This window comes from Otolemur garnettii, unplaced genomic scaffold (assembly GCF_000181295.1).
Source record: "Otolemur garnettii isolate 467f Iridium unplaced genomic scaffold, OtoGar3 scaffold00010, whole genome shotgun sequence".
In the NCBI taxonomy this organism is placed as follows: domain Eukaryota; kingdom Metazoa; phylum Chordata; class Mammalia; order Primates; family Galagidae; genus Otolemur; species Otolemur garnettii.
Genome location: NW_003852405.1, coordinates 3570458 through 3594309, shown reverse-complemented (window position 1 = coordinate 3594309; position 23852 = coordinate 3570458). Strand labels below are relative to the sequence as shown.

Below are 23852 nucleotides of genomic sequence, written 5' to 3'. Positions count from 1 at the left end.
GCCACAAAGAACATAGATTCTCAAATCACTTTCACCTGAACAGAAAATGATGTATTCCAGATAGTGCATTTCTTTGCTCAAATGATTTCTTGCAAATAGATTCTTTCCCTGTTAATTTCCCCGTCTTATGCGTAAGATACACATTTCCCGCCAGTGAACACCTCGACATCTGGTCAGATATAACTGTGTATGGTGACACTGAATGGTCATCATAATGAATCCCAAACTCTTTGTACAGGCATACAGAAGAAGAAGGAGAAAAATCACGTCCTTTTGTTATTTCTAAGTCAAAAAAGCTCGTCAACTTTTCCCCAGTGTTTAACAGTAAACCGCATGAGACTTTTTTCAAAAGACAGTAAGAAATTTCCATCTAGCTAGTATAGTTCACTGTTGTTAAGTGGCTTTCATAGGTGTATAATTCTGAATAACTCTAAAAATTTACACCTTGGTCTAGATTCTCTGAAATTAAATTTACCTTCAATTTGTATGGGTTTACGTATAATTGAATCAAGTCATCAAAATAGATGACAAAGGACTCGATTATATTTGATAGTTTTTCCAATTCACACAAAACTGTGTTTACTATGTCTCTGAAATTTTGGCAGATGGAAGTGTCAAAAACCCTTTAAAAATTGAAAGTTGTGAAATGTACACAGAGAAAAAAAAACCCACTAAAATCCATAAGCTGTATTTCTACACTTATTAGATGTGAGATGAATATAACAGTAGAAGGAGACTTTAGGGAATATTTTTCTTGATATTCAAAAATGTATTTGGTGAGGTCTCTGCAATTCTCCAGAAAAAAGAGAACTTCTGATGATGTGACCTTAAGGCTTTTTCTCACAAGTCCCACTGGGTGAAATGTTGTACATGACGCAATCCTAAACCACAATCTCTTGATTGTGTTTTCCTGGTGAAGTGAAACAAGAGCACACCTTTGATAATAGGGAAAAAAAAGAATTCAACAAGCAAAAACCAATCTGTGCGTAGGTGAGCCAAATCCTAAGTGATCACTCAATACCAAATCTGGAAAGAAGATTCTACCACATCTTGGAAAGAGTCCTACTTGGGGAGAAGCCATATATGTAACTCCCCCAAACTCCAGGCTTGACAAAGGTCTGCAGTAATTCCTTTTTTTTGAGACAGGGTCTCACCTGGTAGCCCTGGGTTGAGTGCTGTGCTAGCATAGCTCACAGCAACCTCAAACTCTTAGGCTCAAGCGATCCTCTTGTTTCAGCCTCCCAAACAGCTGGGACTACAGGCACCTGCCAGAACACCTAGCTAGTTTTTCTAGTTTTTGTAGCAATGGGGATCTCACTTTTGCTCAAGCTGGTCATGAATTCCTGAGCTCAAGCAATCCACCTGCCTCAGCCTCCCAAAGGGCTAGGATTACAGGCACGAGCCACCATTCCCTGCCTAGTAATCTGTTTTTCTAATACCAGCAGACAACAAATGTTTTATCATTTGTGACATTTGAATCATAAATAATCACAAAGGAAGTATTCTATAGTACTATACACATTGAGTGCTCATGACAGCATCAGGCATTCTTAATATTCCTATTCTGTCTACCAAGAACACAATTATGGCCTTAAGAAAAAGTTTATTAACTTGCTAATATGTACAAAGCTCTGTGCTAGGTATTAAGAGACTAAAAATCAATAGATATAGCCACTGTCTTCAAGGAATCTCTTTCAAATAATGTAAATTCCTCAATGAGATTTTGTTTTGATTATTTTCATAGATTTTTGTGGAATTTTAGATCTTAAAAACCCTATGAGGTAACAATGAGATATGGTTAGGGGACCAGGAGCCTGGTGTTTTACTGCTGGGCTTCTGTCTTGAGCAGGCCATTTAACTGACCCACTGCTGTCATCAAAGTTCTTCGATTACATACTATTCCTAAGTGCCGATAGTACTTCAACTATGGAGCCAAAACACATTTGATCCACAAATTCTTAATTAGGGATTGTCTGTGTCAGTAATTTAAGATAACAGCATTTATTTAGAGTCTACACGGACATTTCAGCTGCTTAATACTTCCATTTGAACTCTGTGGAATCATTTATTTTCCAAAATATATAGGATTGACTTGTTAAGAATCACATTCATTCACTCATTCATCAGGAATTCAGATTATCATGAATAATTAAAATTCAGCATATGTTATTATTTGGTAAGTCATATATCTGTGGTATCAAATCAACAGATCAGGTGCAACTCCAGCTTGATGGCCCACTGAGAGTATCCTGAGATAGACACAAACTCCTAGTAATTATGGCAGAATGCAGCTTATTATATGGTAATGAAAGCAATGGAAGAGAAAACCTTGACAGAATTTCTCAGAACTTTTCTCCTATAATTTTCATATTTTTTTTTCTTACACTCCAGAGAAACAAACAAACAAAAAGAGGGACTACTTCACTGTCTGAACTTTAATAGATGGCAGTGTCCTGGTCTAAGTACATTATGACCTGCACTATACCAAACATTGGAAAGTGTAAGAAAGGACTGTTCTCTATTAGGACTCAGAGTTACCAATTTAGGACCTCACCCTCTTTGTCAAAAGGTCTGCCAATTCCCAGGATAAAATCTGCACACTTGGTAACATTCCTGCAAACTCCGTTTATGATCGCTTCAATCAAAGCCAGCTGACAATCACCCAGGGAAAACGTCTCTTACAGGCTTTTACTAGTCTATTATCTTCTGTAATCATCTCTCCCAGGCCTCCTTTGTTCTATTACAGTCACGCTCAGCCTTTTTTCTCCTTTCCTGTAATTAGGGACCCTGATGTAACTCAATATTTAGAGGTAAACATCTGTCATAATACAGGTCTCATGATTACAAGATATATAATGCTAACACCAACTAAGCCTCTATGTTTTTCATACACCTTTTTATCCCTACAGCCACAATTTCGATTCTGCCTTGGCTTATCCTGATTTTATAGAACGGATGGGTTCAGGGGTGTCCAACCTGCAGGCTGCACATTGATTTTGCAAGGTTTTTTTTTTTGCTTATCTGTGGTTTCAGATATTACAAAACATACATAGGTACCTTTACTTTTTGCTAATCAGCTTTCCTTAGTGTCTGTGTATTTACTGTGCAGCCCAAGACAACTCTTATTCTTCCAATGTGTGGCCGAGAGGAAAAGGTTGGGTATTTCTGGATACATCAGTGGTGAGAGTCAATTTAGAAGAAAAACCAAGAGGAACTGAGGAACATCTGAAAACTAAGCTTTAACACTGCCTGAGAAGGTGTCACGCCCATGATAAAAATCAAGCTTTGAGGGCAGTGCCTCTGGCTCAAAGGAGTAGGGCGCTGACCCATATGCCAGAGGTGGTGGGTTCAAGCCCAGCCCTGGCCAAAAACTGCAAAAAAAAAAAAATCAAGCTTTGGACTCCAGGAAGAAATGCCCTTGGTGTAGAAATCTGAATTGAGAAAAGCATTTATCAATTCCCAGAGATGTTTACTCTGGTTTATAACCTAAAGCAATGAGTCTTCTGCTGTCAGGAATCAGTCTTCTCAACAAAGGAAATCTGATTCTTCTTTAACATTTCTTTAATGTTCTTATTTGCCTCTGAAACAGATTAACACTTGGATTTTAGATCAAGAAAGAAAAACACTAACAGTTTTAGACAATTCTATTGGAGCTAACATTCTTGTTTGGTCTAGAAAGGATCAGACGTCTCCTTTATAAATGCAGGCAAGGAAAAAAATCTCTTGAAGTGACTGACTTCTAAAGTTGCAGGGAGAAGTTTTGGGAGGAAAGATGTACTAACCCCACTCTGCTGTACCCCTTGGAGGATTTCTGGGTCAGGTTACGTATTCTCATACAGATCACTCAAATCCCTGCTCATATCCCCCGGGCAAAGCTGGTTTTCTGTAAACCCTTACTTATCTCTCCATTTCCTTCCTCCTCTCCTTCACTCTCCATGGGATACCCTAGGCCCTCCTCGTCCAAGCCTGTTCTGAGAACAGGGCTCATGATTTTTCTCCATGATGTTTATTTAAATCAACCATTCTCTACAGAATTTATCACTTGCACTTTTATGTTTAATTATGAAGTACAAAGTTTAATCTCGAATTTAGGAAATTTCAACAAGTGGGCACAGGAATTGGGAGGGGAGGATTGTCTTCTCTGAGACAATTCACTGGGATTCCTCATAGTAAAAACTTTAAAAAGCAGATAATCATGGGTGGCACCTATGGCTCAAAGGAGTAGGGCGCTGGCCCCATATACGGGAGCTGGTGGGTTCAAACCCAGCCCCAGCAAAAAAAAAAAAAAAAAGAAAGAAAGAAAAACTGCAAAAAGCAGATAATCACTTTCACACTTGGGAAAATGAAGCATATGTTACACAATTGTTAGTCATTACACGGAAGCACACATTTTTCTCCTTTTCAATTTTCTTTCAAGTTTACTTCCTTTGAGTCTCACAACCCACAGAAGTGAGTCATTGAAGAATTAAAATTCCCATTTCACAGATGAATAAGTTGAGGACACAACTTCAGTTTTAAGACTATTCTGAGAGAAGGACAAATTTGAATTTGACAGCATGACTATTTTAATGGTCTCTCAAACATCAAATCAAACATGGATTTAATAAACTATTTGAAAACGTAAAAATAAGCACTATAAAAAAGAGCATCTCTGAATATTCTGGACCTATGGACTGAATGTATATTTTATTCTAGGCACTGGAGAGAAAGAGATGGAAGCCACAGTTTTCAATCTTTCGGAAGTACTCTAACCAGCAGGAAGAGAATGGACAGATGCTTAAGATAATGTATGACAAGTACTATTTGTACTTTTTGGTTCAGAAAAGGCCCCAGAGAAGGTGACCCTAGTATTATATTGTGCCTTGATGGTAAAGAAGGATTTAGCCAAGAGAATGGGGGTAAAAGGGAAAGTCTAGACAGAGGATAAAATGTACACCAACCACTGGAGGTTTGAGAAAACAGGCCTTCCAGTAAAGGGTCTCCTCAATTGAACACTTCATTTTTTATTAAGCTTAAAATGAGGAAAACACTTCTGTTTTAAAAAAAAGCAGCAGCAGCAGCTTGATTGTGTGATTATGTGTTTGAACATCAAACATAGCAAGTCCATAGCAGTCCCATAGGAAGTAAAAATCCTTGACAAGGTAAAGTAAGACAAGGGGCAACTTCTGCACATCTATCACCAGTGTGACTTGATGGAACAGATGGTGATAATGGGAAACCCAACACCTTGTGGCTCTTGGACAAGGCAAGAGCCACCACCCTCTGGGGTTCCTGCCTCTGCACCCAGTGTGACTAGGAATCCCCACCTCCTGTGATCTCCCAAATTCTAAGTCTAATTTATTTTCTTTTCATTCTTTCCTGTGTGATATTTTCTCCAAGAGATTTTTTAATTCTGAAACTCAAAAGCTTATGCTTAAAGCAATATTTTATTTCCTGCTTTTTCAACCCCAAAAGGACGAGATTCCCTTTAAAAGTGTGTTTTCATGAGAGGTGTTTAAGAAAACATTAAATGGCCCTCCTAAAACAAGGGTAAGATGGTCTAACATTTAGAACTAAAGTAGGAGACCAAAAGCTGGAAGAGACTCTAATTTTAATTCTACAACTACCACCCCGCAGACCAGTGATACATCTGTGGCCCTTTAAAACCACAGTTCTTAAATGAGCATAACATTTACCCTCTTTATGGAGATCTTTGAGAATTAATCTCAATGTGTGTAAAACATTTTCACTCCTTAGAATAAAGATCATGTAGATGCATGATTTGTAAGTGTGAAGTATCACAACTATTTTCTAGGTTATTTAACTTTCATTGTGGATAAAAATATATATTATTTTTGGCACTGATTACAGTTCTACTTCTTATAATTGCCTTTTGGTTCCAATTAGCTTACAAAATTCTCCCAGTGGGACGTTCGGGGATTCATAAGTGACAAGGGAGCAAATAAAACCCCATGATATAATATGCAGGATCCTCGCTGTTTCACAAGCTTTAGTCTAAGAAGAAAACACATATAAAGCACTTTATTATATTAGGAACCATAGATGGCATGGCTTAATTTGACATTTGCCTGTTTCTCTCTCTTGCCCTCTCTTTTGCTCTGCTAAGTATTATATAATTATGTCCTTCTTGGGAAAATAAAATTTCCAAGATGAATCATCCCTTCCAGCGTGAAGAATGTGTTCAGTGGTTGCTAAGCCTTTATTATCTTATGCTTCAACAAAGACTTAAAAGCACCAGGTTTACCATCCTCCCTTGGATGACATGATCACAATTGTTCTGAACGTTGTTACATTCAGTAACAACTGTGTCTTTACACCTGCGCTAGGAAATGTACCCTCAATGGCCAATTTCCTTTTTTATATTCATTTCGCTTGAAGGCAATTTTGCAGAGCTTTCAAGGAAAGAGAAAGGAAAAAAGAAGACGACAAAGAAGAAAAGAAAAAAGCTGCCCAAATGAATCCCTTCAATGCAAAGACTGAATAGCTCAATTGATAATTCATTGTTTGAAAAAAGTTATAATGAAAATGCAGACAGCCTACCCATTCAACAGCGTTAGAAATTACTGTTGTTATATAATAACAACACAGACGAGATTAATTGCTATCTGAAGAAAGAAAGTCTCGATATATAGGAGAGGATAATTTGTATTCTCTGGACATAGAGTACATAGGAAACATGAGAGTCGACTCTAACATCTGACTTTCCACACTGATGAGTGAAGTTACTCACTGGAGAAAACAGTTTAGAAAACACAACTTCCTGAAAATTTTGATGCACCAAAGCACCTAGTCAGTACAAGAGGTATTTTTGAGGGGCAGCGCCTGTGGCTCAAAGGAGTAGGGGGCTGGCCCCATATGCTGGAGGTGACAGGTTCAAACCCAGCCTTGGCCCCCCCCAAAAAAAAAAAAAACTGCAAAAGATATTTTTGAAATTCAAATACAAAGCCATTGTAACCTTGCAGGAAGTTTTCTATATTTTGATCTATAGGTTTACCTCTGGATATATTTGAAACAACATGATTTATAAAACCCCTTTATAGAAAACTCAAAATGGAAACAAGGTACATCACCTCTCCTGACCTCTGATCATTCCTTAGATCATTGAGGCCACGAGGTCATAAACTCATCATCTTGTTTCTGGTTCTCCCAATAGGAAACACGGAGTCAGACACACGGCAGGCACTTTATAAGTGTCTGAATGAAGAGACAGATGAATAACAGATGAGTAAGAGCTACCTTCTCATGAGCACTGTACTAGAACTCCTTTGTACGTTATTTTATTCTCTAGTCAGTGATTATTGCTCTTCCCACTTTATAGATGATAAAACTTTAGCCCACAGAGTTAGTAATCTGTTCAAGGTCACAGAGGGTAGTAAGTGGCAGAGTCAGTAAACAACGCTCAGCAAAATTAGCTATCATTTGCTAAATTCTAGCAAAAGAAAGGAAAACACTTAACTTGCTTCTCTGGTGCTAATTATGTCCCAAAGGAGACTGGATAAGGACCAAAAAGAGGTACTTAGAAACTATGTTCTCAAAAGCAATTAAAACATCCTCAGTGGATGAGTCACATCTTTTAGGACACAAACCATAAAGTACATGTCTTCTTGGAACATGAAAATTGGCAAATTAACACACGCGGAGCCACCGTAAACACGCCTAGAGACGTGCCTCACTTCAAAGGATCAACCCAGTCCTTGATTCACACATTTAGACCTAACAAGGAAGAAAGACTTTAGAATTTTTGAAGCTCCTGCCATTGAGTACGTGCAGATTCAGCCCAGCTTCCCACTTATCTCTTCCATGTGTGCAGTCTGTGAAACCCAACCTTGCTTAATCATGATAGCCTGGGGACAATGAAAGATCTGAGGTGCTTTTGTGTGTGTGTGTGTGTGTGTGTGTGTGGTTTTTGGCCGGGTCTGGGTTTGAACCTGCCACCTCTGGCATATGGGGCCGACGCCTTATTCCTTTGAGCCACAGGCGCCACCCAGATCTGAAGTGCTTTTTAAATTAGAGAAAACAATCATATCAAGTTCAGTACAATGTTTGTGGCAAGTGCTATATTTTTATTGCACATAAACTCTCTGAAAATGTATCTTTTCTTTGGTAACTATCACAGCCAAAGTATTCAGTTCATTGTAACACCTTATTTTGTAGCTATGCTTAATAAGTTGATTTGCTATCAATTACCAAATATTAATTGGCATACTATTTGGTAACAGTATACAGAGTCTAAGAGTCATAATTAGCATGGAATCTTACCAATTAGATCGTCTAATCGATGGCTCACATTAGCTTTACCTAGGGTTTCAAAGTAATCATGCCTAGGGTCAACCCAAACCAATAATTAACATATCCTAAACTCTTGTTGGGCTGTGTGTTGACACTGCCGCAACTGCCACCCCTCACCCCCACAGGCGATTCAGCCAGGGTTGTGAGTACTTCTCTGGTCCAGGCCTCTTCTTGTAAAATCTGCATAAACTAAGCTGCATAGTGAATAAGTGACCTGGCCCAAGCTCTACAGCAGTTTGGCTGCAGATGTATAACTTGGACCCAGGCTTTCTCTTGCTACCACTGTTCCTTTCACTAAAGCTGGAATTTGTTAGCTAAAAATCCTTTGATTGACTTAGAGGTATCCATAAGACAATTCTGATTCCTGTTACATCTGTGTCAGAAACACTAGATGCACTTTTAACATGTCTGAAAATTTGAGCTTATCACCAGCTGCCGGAGGGCAGTAATGGTTCTTCTAAAGACAAGATCTGATAATTGAAGTGTGAGCAGTATCTGCGTAGGGAACATAAATTTGGCACTCAATACACACTTGCTGATCTGAAATAAATGTGCTAATTGTTTTTTTCAGTTCTAGACATCAGCCTTACTTGATCCTAACCATGACACACTACGCCCTGTGACAGACACACGACACACACATTCTGTCATCTAGAGGCTCTTGTTTCTACTACGATTCTCTTGAGCATCTCCAAAGGCATTCTAGTACCATCCTACAAGATCGTCATGTTTACAGGCTGCTGAGAAGAAATGGCAACCAATGTCATTCTGTTTGTTTGTTTCTTTCTTTTCCATCTAGAAAGCACAGGAGGCAGCATGCTGTGGTAGAAAAAGCATAATGGGCCGGTTACCATAGAATCTGAGTTGTGGCCCTCCTTTCAGTGCTGTGTACTGTGAGAATTAAATAAAATAATAAATCTGAAAAGCATTGTGGAAAAAAATTGAAAGCAGCGACTAAACCCAATGAGATAGGAAAAAAAAAAAGAATTTTTTTTTAAAAGATACTACTCAGGTTTTATAAATCTAAGGAATCAGTAAAAAAACAAACGGAAATAGTGGAAAGGAACCGAGGATCTAGAAAAGTAGGAGTCCAGAATTATCTCTCTAAAGCTCAACGTCCCTAAGCACACACCGAGCAGTGTCCAGGACTCCTGCTGGGCTAGCCCAGGATGGTCAGCCAGTCTCAAGGGTACCACAGTATGGGAACCACTCATGGGCACCGTGGTCTTCAACTTTCGTGCTTGGCTGGGCTATTTCCTATTCCTTTCTCTACTACAGGAAACAGATTGGCTTTTGGTACTCTGGGGAACAGCTTACAGAATTTGTTTATTCTTAGAATTGCTCAGATCCTTTCAAAAATATTTTCTGTCTGCGGTGCTCTTGCAGTGTCATTCGGCAGCCTCCAGGGAACCGCACCTCCTGGTGTTACGTGCCATACACGCCCCGCCCCTTGCGTCTGGCCCGGCCCACATCCCGTATTAACCAATGGAGAGCCACAGAAGTAGTTGCGTCAGCTCAGGCGTAGGGAGCCTGCCAGCTTCCGCTTTCACACTCTAGGGAGCCAGCTACCGAGTCAGCAGTGGCGCTACCCTGGGTAAGTGCTTACTGTGAGCAAGACCAAGGAGTCGCTGAAGAGGTCAAAGTGGCAGGCAGCCGCAGCGAGTACCCGCCAATTGCATTCTGGACCTTACAGCTGCCCCGGCACCCAAGGGAGACAAAAAACCCACCTTACACAAAACTGAAATGCCGTCACAAATTTGCTAATAGTAAACGAACCCATGAAACCAGTTTCTTTAATTAGCATAAAGACAGCTGCCATCTTATGTGGCACACAGACTCGCTCCACTGTCCTTAAGCTGATGCAAGTAAGGGTGACGATCTGCTTCCTGCTGGCGCTGAGGATTATATCCATATAAGAATTCAGCAGAGAAACCGAAGGAAGACCCTTATCACCAATCATCAATGATCGCTGATGATTATGATAAAAAGAAATTAGCGAAAGTGTTTAAGATGACATTTGTCTGCAATGGTACTGTAATTACAGCATCCAGAACACAGAGAAGTAATTCAGCTACAGGGTGACCGGCACAAGAACATAAGCCAGTTCCTCACAGAGACTGGACTGGCTAAGGACAATCAGCTGAAAGTTCATGGTTAAGTGCTTGTGGCTTACTGAAGCTTAAGTGAGGATTTCCTTGCAAGGAGTAGAATCTCCCCTCTGTCCCTTGTCACAAGTTAAAAAACTTCACAGCTTGTATAATGTAACCATTTGGGGTCTGCTTTTAACTTGAACTAGTATAACTGCTTCATGTGATAAATTGAAAAGAGCTATGAAAAAAAAGAGAAATAAAAGGAAATGTGAATTCTGTATGACAAAAATAAAGACGGTAAGATTGTAACAAGGGATTATGTAATTGCACCTGAATTTTGCAGGGGATTGGAGGATGACTGTGGTAAGAAAGTTCTGGTGATGGGGGGACCAGTTAGAAGGTAATCTCAGATGTTATATAACAATTGACAAGAGGAGAAACAATTGACAAGGAGATGAAGAGGGAGAAAGGCATTGTCAACAATTTAGGAGATAAAATGAGATGGATTTAATGACTAAAATATGTAGAGAAGGGCAAGTTAGAGGAAGAAACAGAAGATCCAAAGGTTTCAGAATTAAGTGTGAAGGCCAAATGAATTGGATGGTCAGGCCATCACTCATTGTGACTAGAACAAAACTGTTGTTACTTTGACGTAATTAAAATTTGTAGAATAGCCAACCTCCAAAAAGCATCATAAACATTCTTTTCAAGTAAATACAGAACATTTATCAAGATAGCTCATGTTCTAGGGCATAAAATAATTCTTAAGAGATTTAAAATGATTCAAGTTAGATAAAGTTATGTTCTCTTAAAATACCAAGTTAAATTAGAAATTAAGATCAGAAATATGTCTGAGAAATCACTAAATATTTGGAAATGAATTTATATACTTCTAAATAACCAATACAAAAAAAAAAAAATTCAAAGGGCAATTATAAAGTGCAGGTGTCCTTTGGCTTAAGATGGGATTATGTCCTGATCAACCTATTGTAGGTTGAAAATATCATAAGTTGAAAATGCATTTAATACACTTAATCTACTGAACATCACAGCTTAATTTAGCCCAAACATGCTCAGAAAACTTCTATTGTAATAGCTTATAGAAGGGCAAAATCATCTAACACGATGCCTGCTTTATAACAAAGTGCTGAATAGTTGATGTAATTAATTGAATACTGTGCTGAAAGTGAAAAACAGATTAGTCATGTTGATTCTCTAGGTATAGTTTCTATTGAACGCTTATCATTGTCATACCATCATAAAGTCAAAAAATTGTTAAGTTAAACCGTTATAAGTCAGGGACCATGTGTATTTTGAACTGACTGAAAATGAAAAAAGACAGTATCCCAAAATTTGTGGGAAGGCAGCAAAAGTATCAGTACTGACAGTACGAACCACTGATACTAGAATAAAAAAGGAGAATATGCGAATCAATGAGCAAACACCCTACCTTCACAATGTAGAAAAAAGAAAAGAACATTAAATGCAAAAGAGAAGCAATAAAGATCAGAGCAGAAATCAAAGATATAGGAAAGGATAAACAATACAACTGATAAAAGCAAAAGCTATTTCTATGAGAAAATCAATAAAATTTATAGCTATCTAGTCAGACTGACCAGAAAAAGAGACGATACATATTACCAGTATCAGGGGAGAGAGAGAGAGAACTATAGGGCCTATAGATATGGAAAGGACAATGAAGGAATATTGTGAGCAACTTCAGACTCTTAAATTCGAAAGTTTAGACAAAATGGACAAATCCCTTGAAAAATACAAAAACTACCAACTTCACTCAAGAATAAAACAGATAACCTGAATGGCCTTGCGTTTATTACATAAATGGAATTTAAAAAATTTTCCTTCTAAGGAAACTCCAGGCTTAAATAAGTTCCTGGATAAATTCAACCAGACACTTCAGGAAGAAATAATGCCAGTTCTATAAAACTCTTTTAGAAAAACCGAAGAAAAGGGAATAGTTCCCAATTCATTCTTTGAGCATTACATTATTACCTATACCAGATAAAGATACTACAAGAAAATAAAACAATATCAAATGCGGGGAGAATGGGGACCAACAAAGACCCCATTCTTGGCAAGGGAAGACACCCCCAGAAAAGGGGCAAAACAGAGAAATAAGCTGAGGAAGGCAGAATAAAAACAATTTAGCTAGCTTACTTTAAAAATAACAGTTGAATTACTTGTCTGGGCAGCTTCTGCTTTTACAGGAAGTCTGGTCTATAAGGGATACAGCCGCAAACACCCCTGCTGGGTCTGTAAGCCTCTGAAGAACAATGGATGTAGCAAGAAGCCGCATGCAAGGCCTGGGAAGGAACATTAACCAGGCCGACCCCTGCCCAGTCCACAACCTTCCAGAAGCAAACACCTATTCTGGGGATTTGTAGAATGGCCAGGGCAGGGATCAAAAGAACAGCTTGAGCCCTGAGATATGGGCAGGAGGCCTTGTACCCTAACCATGAAGGGAAATGCCTCCAGGTGGGGATAAGGGGAAAATTCCTCTTTTCCACAGATTCTTCAGAGGAGAACTGATGCCACCATGTCTGCTCCATAGAGAAACCGAAGGGTCTAACCTCCCCTAAGGGATCTGTGCACGTGACCACAAACCGGAGGCTGCTCCCACACACGGCTCAGGTTCCAGATTTCTCAAGGCTGCCCAGGCCCTTAAAGTTAATGATTGTAGACAAAATAAGAGCTAACATGCGTACCCAGAGAAACTACTGATGTTTTTACTCCCTTCCTCAGCTTACCCTCTCTGCTAAATGAGAAAAGAGCCTTCAATAAAAGCTGCATGGAACAAGCACTCCCAGGGCCACTCACTGAAGACCCAGAAGCTACGGGGGGTCCCCTCTGCCCACCTTTGAAAACTCCATTCTGGTGTCTCTTTATCTCTCACCACTTTTAGTTTCATTTTTCCCAGTTGATTGCAGCTGGTTGCATAGGCCTTAAAGGACGCTGCCCCCGGGGCAGGACCCCAGCAACCATCAAAATGAAACATGAAATAAGTACAAATAAATTTTACAAAGCAGGTGTATGACCTTAACTCTGACAACTATAAAACCCTACTGAAAAATTAAAGACCTACATAAATGGAGAGGACAGCATGTTTAGTGATCAGGAGACTGGCTCAATACTGTGTCAGGATATCAATTCTCCCCTATTGATCCACCATTCAATGAAATCCCAATCAAAATCTCAGTAGGTTTTTATTGGTAATATTGACAAGTGATTCCAAAATTTATACGAAATGAAAAGGGCCAAGAACACCCAAAACATCTTCGGGGGAAAAAAAAAGAACAAATTTGGAGGAGTAACATGATCTGACTTCAACACTTTTTATTAACTGCAACCATCAAGAGAGCACTGTATCGACATAAAGTCGGAGAAAGAGATCAATAGACAAACACAGAACCCAGAGAGAGGCATACATATATGCGGACAACTCATCGTCTACAAAAGTGCAAGGGAATCCAGCAACGAAATGGTTGCCTTTTCAACAAATGCTGCTGGAACACCTAGATGTTCACAAACAGAAAAAAAAACCACCAAATAGTAGCATATTCAAAAATAAGACAAAATGAATCATAAGCCTAAATATAAAATCTAAAACTATAAAAATTCTAGAAGAAAATAAAAGAGAATGTAATTCTGAGATAGGCAACAATTTCTTAGCTATTTTAGACCCAGAGCATGGTCTATAAAAGAACAAATTAACAAAAGTAAATCGGACTATGTCAAAAGTAAAAACGTCTGTTCTATAAATAACATTACTAAGAAATTAAAAAACACAAGCCAAATATTAGGAGAAAATATATGGAAATAATATATTTTATAAAGGACTTGTACTTAAAATGTCTAAGAAGCTCTCAAATTGGTGACGGTATATGGCTGGGAGATAAGCACATTAAAAGACGTTCAACATTACAACAACTTGGACTTCTACCTTAAAAAAGCAAACTATGTTACTTAATCTGAACATTGTTAGTCATTAGAAAAATGTAAATCAAACCTACAATGAGAAACCACTACACATCTGACAGAATAAATAAAATTAAAGAGTGAGCATGCCCAATGTCGGCAAGGATATGGAGCACCTGGAAGTCTCATATAGAACTTGTAGAAATGTAACAAGGCACAGTCACTTTGAAAAGCCGCTTGGTAATTTCTCAAAAACTTAAACATATTACTTACATATGATTGACCCATTCCCCTCATGATATTTAGCCAAGAAAAATGAAAGCATTATGTCCATACAAAGAATTAGACGTGAATGTTCATACAAGCTTTATTTGTAATAGCTCAGAACTAGTAACAACTTGAATGTCCATCAGCAGGTTAATGGCTAAACAAATGGTGCTATATTCACACATGAAATGATCAGCAAAAAATAATAATAATAATAATAAAGAAGAAAGCACTATTATTACATACAGGAACACAGTTGACTCTCAAGATAATGATGCCATGTGAAAGAAGCCACTCAAAAATAATATATGAAATGTATATAGTTATATAATTATATAATATATATATCAATAATATCATATATTATCATATCGCATAGTATATGAAATATAACATAAAATTCTAGACAGTACAAACTCTTCTATAGTTTGAAAGCAGAACATTGATTGCCTAAGGCAGGCATCCTCAAACTACGGCCCGTGGGCCACATGTAGCCCACCTAGGACATTTCTCCAGCCCGCTGGGTGTTTTTGCACCACTGCCTGTCCTGCTTAGCAGCCGACTCATCCTGAGGCCCGCAGTCTGGCCCTCCAATGGTCTGAAGGACAGTGAACTGGCCCCTGTTTAAAAAGTTTGAGGAACCCTGGCCTAACGATTGGATTGGCAGGACAGCAAGGCAATGGGCAGGGTCATAAAGGAGGGATTCCAAGGGGCACAAAAACTTTGAAGGCTGACAGATATGTTTATTATCTTGATTGCAGTGATGGCTTCACTTGTATATGCATTTGTTAAAATTTATCAAATTGCACACTTAAAATAGATAATTTTTCATATATCTAAAACCATTTTTGCAACAAGTGGTACTACCAGTGATCCAAGCAGGAGTAGTTTCTACAGCAGACTGGATTATGAAGAGGACATGGAGGGGTAGAACGTGAGCTTGGACGACTTCCCCAACCAGCTCATCCGTGGGTGTGGGAGAAAAAGTGAGTGAGAGTGTGTGAGGGAGCCTGACGTAACCAGACAAAAGGTTGAGTTGTACATATTTGAGCATATTTATATGCTATAGGAAAAGACCCAGTGGAGAGAATAAAGCTGAACATTTAGGGGTCAAGAGCCAGCTAATGGAATCCCAGGGGTGTCCAACTTGTTTTTTTTGTTTGTTTGTTTTTTTGTTTTTTTTAAAGAGATAAGGTCTGGCTCTTGCTCAGGCTGATCTTGAACTCCTGAGCTCAAACAATCCACCTGCCTCTGCCTCCCAGAGTGTTAGGATTACAGGCGTGAGCCACCATACCTGGCACCTTTTTCCTCTTCTGCCAGATACTGGAAGAATAAGAGTTGTCTCGGCCCACACATTAAATACACAAACAAAAGGAAAAAGCTGATCGGCAAGAGAAAAGGTTCATGCATACTTTCCATGATATCAGACACCACAGATAGACACAACAGTTTTCAAAAAATCTGCTGGCAGCCCTGCAGACCCCCAGGCCACAGGTTGGACACTCCAGGATTATGAGCTAGAACATCCAAGAAGATAAATCTTGACAAAGAAGAACTTTCTGGCTACAAACACAGGTATGTTTTGTGACTGAGAGATGGGAGATTGTACCAACTCAAGAGTTGACAGAAAGCAAGTTTGTTATTCTCTCTCTTCCTTACCTGAAAAGGATGAGGTTTGAGAGTGTAAACTAAAAATATGAGGGCTGTCCCCTCAGCGACAGACTGACCGGACTCCCTCTTGGCCAAGAAGATCCCTAAAACGGAGTTGCTGGCCATGAGAAAGGAGATCAGACCTGCCTCATCCTGTCCCTCCCCTTCTCAGAGCCGTCCTTTGTGACTCACTAACAGCCCTAAAGCTATACAGGACCTACCTGCAGGGCCTCAATATGCAGAACAAACCACTTGAGTCGTCTGGTACTTTGTCTCTGACTAGCCCAATAGACCTTTTATCTGAAGCATTCCTTTTCACTGACTCCTGGTCTTTCAGACAGAGCCTCACGCTTGCAGCTAATTATCAGCTAGAGAATCTTTAAAACCATCTAGAAAGTATAACCTCCCGCTTCTGGATGTCCCACCTTTGGGGGTCAAACCAATGTATGTTTACACATATTGATTTATGAGCTCCCCTGTAATTCCTGTCTCCCTAAAATGTATAAAACTAAACTGTAACCCCACATGCTCAAGGCTTCGTGCCTTTGGATCATGGTCCTCAAATGTGGCTCAGAATAAACCGCCTTAAATCATTTTAGTGAGTATGGCTTCTTTTCCCTGGACAAGAAGAACAAGACACTTACAAAGAATGGTAAGAGCTTTTGAATAGTAATTGGATATAGCAATTGAAGTGGCAGTTGGAGATAAATGCTCCATGGAGGGGACATTCTTATGTAACAAGGTAGTAGAAAATAAAATAGATTTAAGCAAATAAAACAGCTATTACTTCCTTCCGTGCACAATGGATTATGATCCCATGGTTCGCCTCGGCTTTCTCTTTGTCTGCTAACAAAATTTCACCCATGTGCTAATCTTTCTGTTTCTCTCTTTTCCCTCAGTGCACGATAGGTTTTTAATAAATGCTTTCTTCAACTCCTTTGGGAAATATTTCCAACTTACTCATTAAACAAAAAATAATTTAATGAACAGCCGTGTTCTGCCATAAACTTTGTCAAATCTGAATGCGATACCCCAGTTAACAAAATACTTGAACCAAATAGAGGCCTACTGGCCAAGAGCGACTTCGTCGCCAGCAAACACGAATGTGGCTCCCTTTTCACATTTCATATATTTTGTGAATAATGCCCAGAGACCCTCTGAGAACCTCAGGTATTACTATGGGCAGGCAAAAAATCATGCATGGTCAAACATGGCCCCTGGCAAGCTAACTAGGTAGTGTCCCCACCCCCCACCCCCTCCACCCCCGTGAACTGTTAACGTATTAAAGCCATGCAAATTAGGCCATACCCACAGGTCCTAGGGGTGGAAAAAATGCTCCGAAAGAGTATGAAATTTTTTAATAAAAATGATAATTATGACCCACAGCACTGATGATATTTTTCTCTAGCGTTCTAATGCTCACTGACTCACTGTCACTTTGGCTTGGTAAATATGGGGAAGGTTAATAAAAAATAGTTTCTCTCCTATCATGTGAAATTTCTGAAGCTGAAAGCATGCCATCCGTTTCTACAAATCAGAGCTTTATCCTTTAAAGCAGTAAGAAATCATCCATTAAATCTGACAAATTATAATTTGGATAGTACCTGCCAAAACAGGCTGTGTGCATCTCCTCTCAGAAGTTCCACCGTATCCCCTGCCTGGATGTATAAGGGTGGTCCTTCATGGAGAGCTGGCGGTGGCGTTCCAGAGTAGTTCCGAATGACCTGCATCTTTGGTAAACCTGAAAACAAGCAATGTCTATTTTAGAATTGAGAAAATAATAACGTGTGAGGTTTGCATGTACTTAAAAAAAAAAAAAAAAGAGCCATGGTTAAAATTAAAAACTTTTAATACCACCAAATTCAAGTAAATACTCACAGTAATACAAAGGAAGGCCTTTCAACTTTCTCCTTATGGGAGACAGTAATAGAATAAGACACATATTTATCCCCCAATCCCTCACCATCAATCTCCTTTCAGTTGAAAAAATATTTTCCTTTCAGCTGATGCCTGCTTCATAAAAAACACGTCACGTACAGTTTAATGGAAAAGAATCAATTTTTTCATCAGCTCTATCCTTTCTGCCTATTACTTTCCTCTTGGGCATTGGCTGATTTCATCACTGAGGAGGCTCACCCTTTCTGTGTACGTATCACATGGCCCAGTATGAGGCTCATATCTTAAGGTTATCTTTGTAATTCAAAAGCAAAAAGGTGATGGATGTGCCACTGCAATACTTAAGACATTTATATGGAGAAACTCTTCAGGCTCAAATTTAGGCTTGCAAAACAGACCCAATAAAAGGGAACGTGTCCAAGCCAATAGCATCACCAATATTTGAAATACAGATCCATCCTCTCTCTTTGTATCTCTGAATGTACAATGATGACTCCAGTTCAATATTTCATTTTTGAGAACAGCAGCTTCCATCGCGCACGGGCCTAATTGCACCAATAGTGCTCACCATGGACATCCTCACAGTTAGTTTTTTATTTAGAGGTGGAACTGCTCCCTCCTGAGAGAGAGGTAAGTCATAAACGTGGTATTTGTTACCATTTGGGAATGTAAGCCACTGCTTATTACACTTAAGGACTTTTTTATTCTAATAGTGAACCATGGTGAAGCTGTCACTGGCTGAAAACGCTACACTCAACATATAAAGAAGCACAAATGACTGTCATTCTGTTCTTGACATCCGAGTTACTGAGAAAACATCTCAAAAGCTACATGACATGCCCCTGCAATCAGTTTAATAAAGTCACCAAACTCCTTTGCAACAACTGCCTCCGAAAGGGGAACACAAGGGTGGCTACAAATTAAATAGAATTGAAAAGGATTAGTCAACACTTTCTGATTGATACAGTCAATTAGAAGGCAGAAGGCTGAAAAACACTGCACCCTTTGCCCCAGTTTAACTGGTGTGATTGCCAAGGCCTGTCCGGAGTTGCTACATCTCCCCTTTGCTTCAGTTCTAGTGCCAGAGAAGCCCTGGAGGGATGACTTTAATCTCACATTCTCAGGGAACATCTCCCTACCAGATGTTACGAGGTGGCACCCAACACAAACAGCAGACTTCACTGCCTTTCCCAAGAATGACATTCCAGGAGAACTCTTCTTGGTGAAATGTTTATCAGACTTGTTCTCAACACACCTGTAAATGCCATCAGTATAGAGGGAGGCAATTTTACACATTCTATGAAGTTGCTATGGTTAATTTTAAAATGAAAGCTGAACATTCCTTACACACAGTAACGTGTTTGGAAGTTCAATGTGTGGGAGAGGATGCAGTATAAAGTTGAATTTCTAAGATAAAGTCTAGTTTGCATGATAGTTATTCCACATTTGGGGATCAGAAGTGTAGTTAGCCTCCAGTTTATGAAGCATTTCTAGGACAGGAAAAGCATCTCGTTTGTCAACTTCCTGGGTGTCTTGTTTCTGTGATAATTTTTAAGTAGCGGCTAAAGTCAAGGAAAAGGAGTATTTAAACTTGAAAGAGCTGATGTGGCTTCAAATATTGGGGGCAGTCTTGAGCCCCAGCCTGTGCTGCAGTTGTCTGTTGCCAAGAGCTATGGGGGTGAAAGTGAGCAGTGTCACACGGCAAGGGATGGGAACGGCAGTTCTTTTCTTGCCAGCATGCCCAAGTTAGCTGTTCTCAAGAAAACATGGTTGAAAATTCATAGTGTTTAGGGAAAAAAAAAAAAAAAACTTTGATGACATTTCACCACCCAAATAGATACGAGGCACTAAAACACAGACATACCTGGGTTACGTAAAAGTTTGTAAGATGTCTAGCATGGAGCAAGGCTGCCTCATATACCTTTTTAGAAAGATGGACTGGAATGCCCATAACACATGGTCAGGGGAAATTATAACATTTAAAATTAAAAAGGGTACATATATTAACACATTATAGTCATGAAATAAGACTTAGCTATGCTGCAGAGTGAGTGTGATGGACTGTGCTTCTATAGTCCTACTTATTCCTGATTTTTTCACTTATTCTATCTTTTCTGCTATTATTCTCTTCTTGGATATGAGCTTCATTTGGAAAGTTTATCCAGAAGCACACTAGCATAGGTATGTTGCTGACCTCGCTCCTAAAGCAAACATATATAACCCTCACCAAGAATTATAGTTGAGCCCAGCCAGGTAATAGCCAATAGGACTTTGCAATTAGCCTCAAGTCAGCCATAACCAACTTGGAAAGGACAGAGTTTTTCGATCATCTGAGTTTATGTGTGTGCACAGAATGAATTGGCTTTATGATATAACAAAATTTATATTTTTTTGTCATGTGTTAGGGTGATCTTTGGCTATCTATTTCTGATTTCAACATTATCTGTTGTCAAGGTTACAGGGCTACAGAGATGAAGAGAGAAAAGGAATGAAACAAAGGTACATGACAGGATGAACTCTGACGCTTTGCCCCTCGATTCTGATGCTAGCCTATGCTGGGTGTTCTATCATACTGATGGGATGAATGGTGCTTTTATAAAAGGCCCCTTTATATTCCCTCCTTTAACAAGACAGAGCCAAGGAGGAAAACATAATCACATTAACTCATAGATTCTTTTTTTTCAAAAAGCAATTAATGTAAGAGAATGGGTTAAGCTTCATGTCAGCACGCACCCATCAATACGATTCTTAACACAATCTACCGCTGCAGCAGGCATCACACTTCACAAATGAGATTGAGAACAGAGAATAAATTAGATTTACAGATGCTCATATTTTGAATGGCCATTTAGTTTTAATTTAATGTAGGTTTTCCTCTCCTCTTATAAAATATGGCTGACAGGGTTTAACCTCTGTTGAAAAATGTCCAGAACAGTCACCGCATGTCCCTGTGACGGCTGAATCACTGCTACATACAGTTTATTATAAAGGTCTTCCCGAAACTTATTCAGAAATCTCTCTCTCTGTGCAACTTTTCTCTATGAACCTGCCTCCTTTCATCTGGAATTATGCTGAAAGCAGCAAATCTCCCTTTTATAGGTTAGCATTTTAAAATTTGTTCATGCTCAAAATCCCTCGGTTCCTTAAAAAACTCCATCCCTATTTTCTCTTCCCTAACCGTACTCCAAGGGATTCGGAGATGCAAAACATCATCAACTATCAAAGTAGAACTGTAGGTTTCCTCAGCAACACTAAGTGCAAAGAAAAGGTTATCCTTCAAAAAAGACCCAAAAAATTACATTTTGTTACATTATAAACTCACAAGTCATCCCAGAAAGCTACTTCTTTCTTCGAAAAAACACAAACTTTGTCAGTGTAGCTTCTTTCTTTGTGCTCTAGAACTGCGTTTACAGTGGATATGCTGACACAACTACAATGTTGCTCACCAAAATCTGAATATTTATACCGTAACTATTAAACCTTCACAAATCGAGTACAAAATAATCATATGTCATTTCAACATATTGGTTGGGCAATCTTGGAAATACCCAAAGCTATTTAATTATCTTTATATTTATCTGAGGGAATATGATGAAAACAGCTAAGTCAAAGTCATATCTCCTGCAAACCGTTTAGTTATTTTAGTTTGTTTTACTCCCTGCAACCAATGTTTTTTGTACAGCTAACTGTATCCTTATTAGAAAACCTGCTGACGCTTTTGCCCTTCATCTTCTGTCCACACTAGTAATTGTGCTTGATCTTAAATCAGACAAGATCCTCCAGCCATCTTTACATCTGAGGAATTAACCCTCACAAGAATTAGAATATTAAAATAATGGGTATACTCCAGGAGTACTCATGAGGTCTGGTTAAATAAAACTAAAGCCACATGTGAGTATGTGGAGTACTACAGAAGTGTTTTCAAAAGGGGTATATGAAACAAGATTTTCTTTCAAATCTAAAATGAATGCCATTAAGAGTGACACAAGCCTAGAACTTCCAGCACTATGTTAAATAGTAATGGTGACAGAGGACAACCTTGTGTAGTTCCAGTTCTAAGAGGAAAAAGCTTTCAGTTTTATTGTAATCAGTAAAATATTAGCTGTGGATTTGTCCTTGTCATAGATTGTTTTGATCAGTTTAAGAAATGTGCCACCTATGCCTATACTCTTCAGTGTGCTAATTAGGAAAGGATGCTGGATTTTATCCAATGCCTTTTCTGCATCTATTGAGAGGATCATATGGTCTTTGTTTTTGCTTCTGTTGATATGGTGAATAACGTTTATGGACTTCCGTATGTTAAACCAGCCTTGCATCCCTGGGATGAAAGCTACTTGATCATTTTGTATGATTTTTTTGATGATAAGCAGTAATCTATTGGCTAGGATTTTGTAGAGAATTTCTGCATCTATATTCATTAGTGAAACTGGTCTGAAGTTCTCCTTTTTGGTTGGGTTTTTTCCTGGTTTTGGTACCAGGGTGATGTTTGCTTCACAGAATGTGTTGGGGAAGACCTCTTCCTCCTCAATTTTTTGGAATAATTTCTGCAGTATGGGAATAAGCTCTTTTTTAAAGGTTTGATAGAATTCTGGTGTGATGCCATCTGGATCAGGGCATTTTTTTTGTCAGAAGATTTTATAAAGGGCATCAAAATGGGAGCAGAGGAGGTCAAACTCTTCCCTCTTTGCTGATGATATGATCTTATACTTAGAGAACCTCAAAGACTCAACCACATGACTCCTGGAAGTCATCAAAAAATACAGTAATGTCTCAGGATATAAAATCAATGTCCACAAGTCAGTAGCCTTTGTATACGCCAGTAACAGCCAAGATGAGAGGCTAATTAAGGACACCACTTCCTTCACCATAGCTTTGAAGAAAATGAAAGAGGTAAAGGACCTCTATAAAGAAAATTATGAAACCATAAGAAAGAAAATACCAGAGAATATTAACAAATGGAAGAATATACCATGCTCATGGCTGGGAAGAATCAACATTGTTAACATGTCTATACTTCCCAAAGCAATTTACCAATTCAAAGCCATCCTTATTAAAATGTCAACATCGTACTTTCAAGACTTGGAAAAAATGATTCTGTGTTTTATATGGAACCAGAAAAAAAACCCATATAGCTAAGGCAGTCCTTAGTAATAAAAACAAAGCTGGAAGCATTAGCATACCATATTTTAGGCTGTACTACAAAGCCATAGTGGTCAAGACAGCATGGTACTGGCACAAAAATAGAGACATAGACATTTGGAATGGAATAGAAAACCAGAAAATGAAACTAACATCTTACAACTACCTAATTTTTGATAAACCAAACAAGAACATCCCTATTCAATAAATGGTGCTGGGAGAACTGAATAGCCACATGTAAGATTGAAACTGGACCCACACCTTTCTTCACTCACAAAAATTGATTCAAGATGGATAAAGGACTTAAATTTAAGGCATGAAACAATAAAAATCCTCAAGGAAAGCATAGTAAAACACTGGAAGATATGGGCCTGGGGAAAGACTTCATGAAGAAGACTGCCATAGTAATTATAACAATAAAAATAAGCAAACAGGACATAAACTGAAAGTTTTCTGTACAGCTAAGGAGACAACAACCAAAGCAAATAGACAACCTACACAATGGGAAAGAATATTTGCATATTTTGAATCACACAAAAGCTTGATAACTAGGATCTATAGAGAACTCTAATTAATCCACATGAAAAA

At 38.8% G+C, this 23852-nt stretch overlaps 1 protein-coding gene across 1 annotated transcript in view; it reads right to left on the bottom strand.

The window, feature by feature from the left end:
- Nucleotides 1-23852, bottom strand: part of VAV3 (vav guanine nucleotide exchange factor 3) — a 384658-nt gene that overhangs the window by 48724 nt on the left and 312082 nt on the right. The window contains exon 20 of the mRNA XM_012801644.1: nucleotides 17834-17970. Within this exon, the coding sequence (XP_012657098.1) occupies nucleotides 17834-17970 (137 nt within the window). The remainder of the gene's footprint in view (nucleotides 1-17833; nucleotides 17971-23852) is intronic.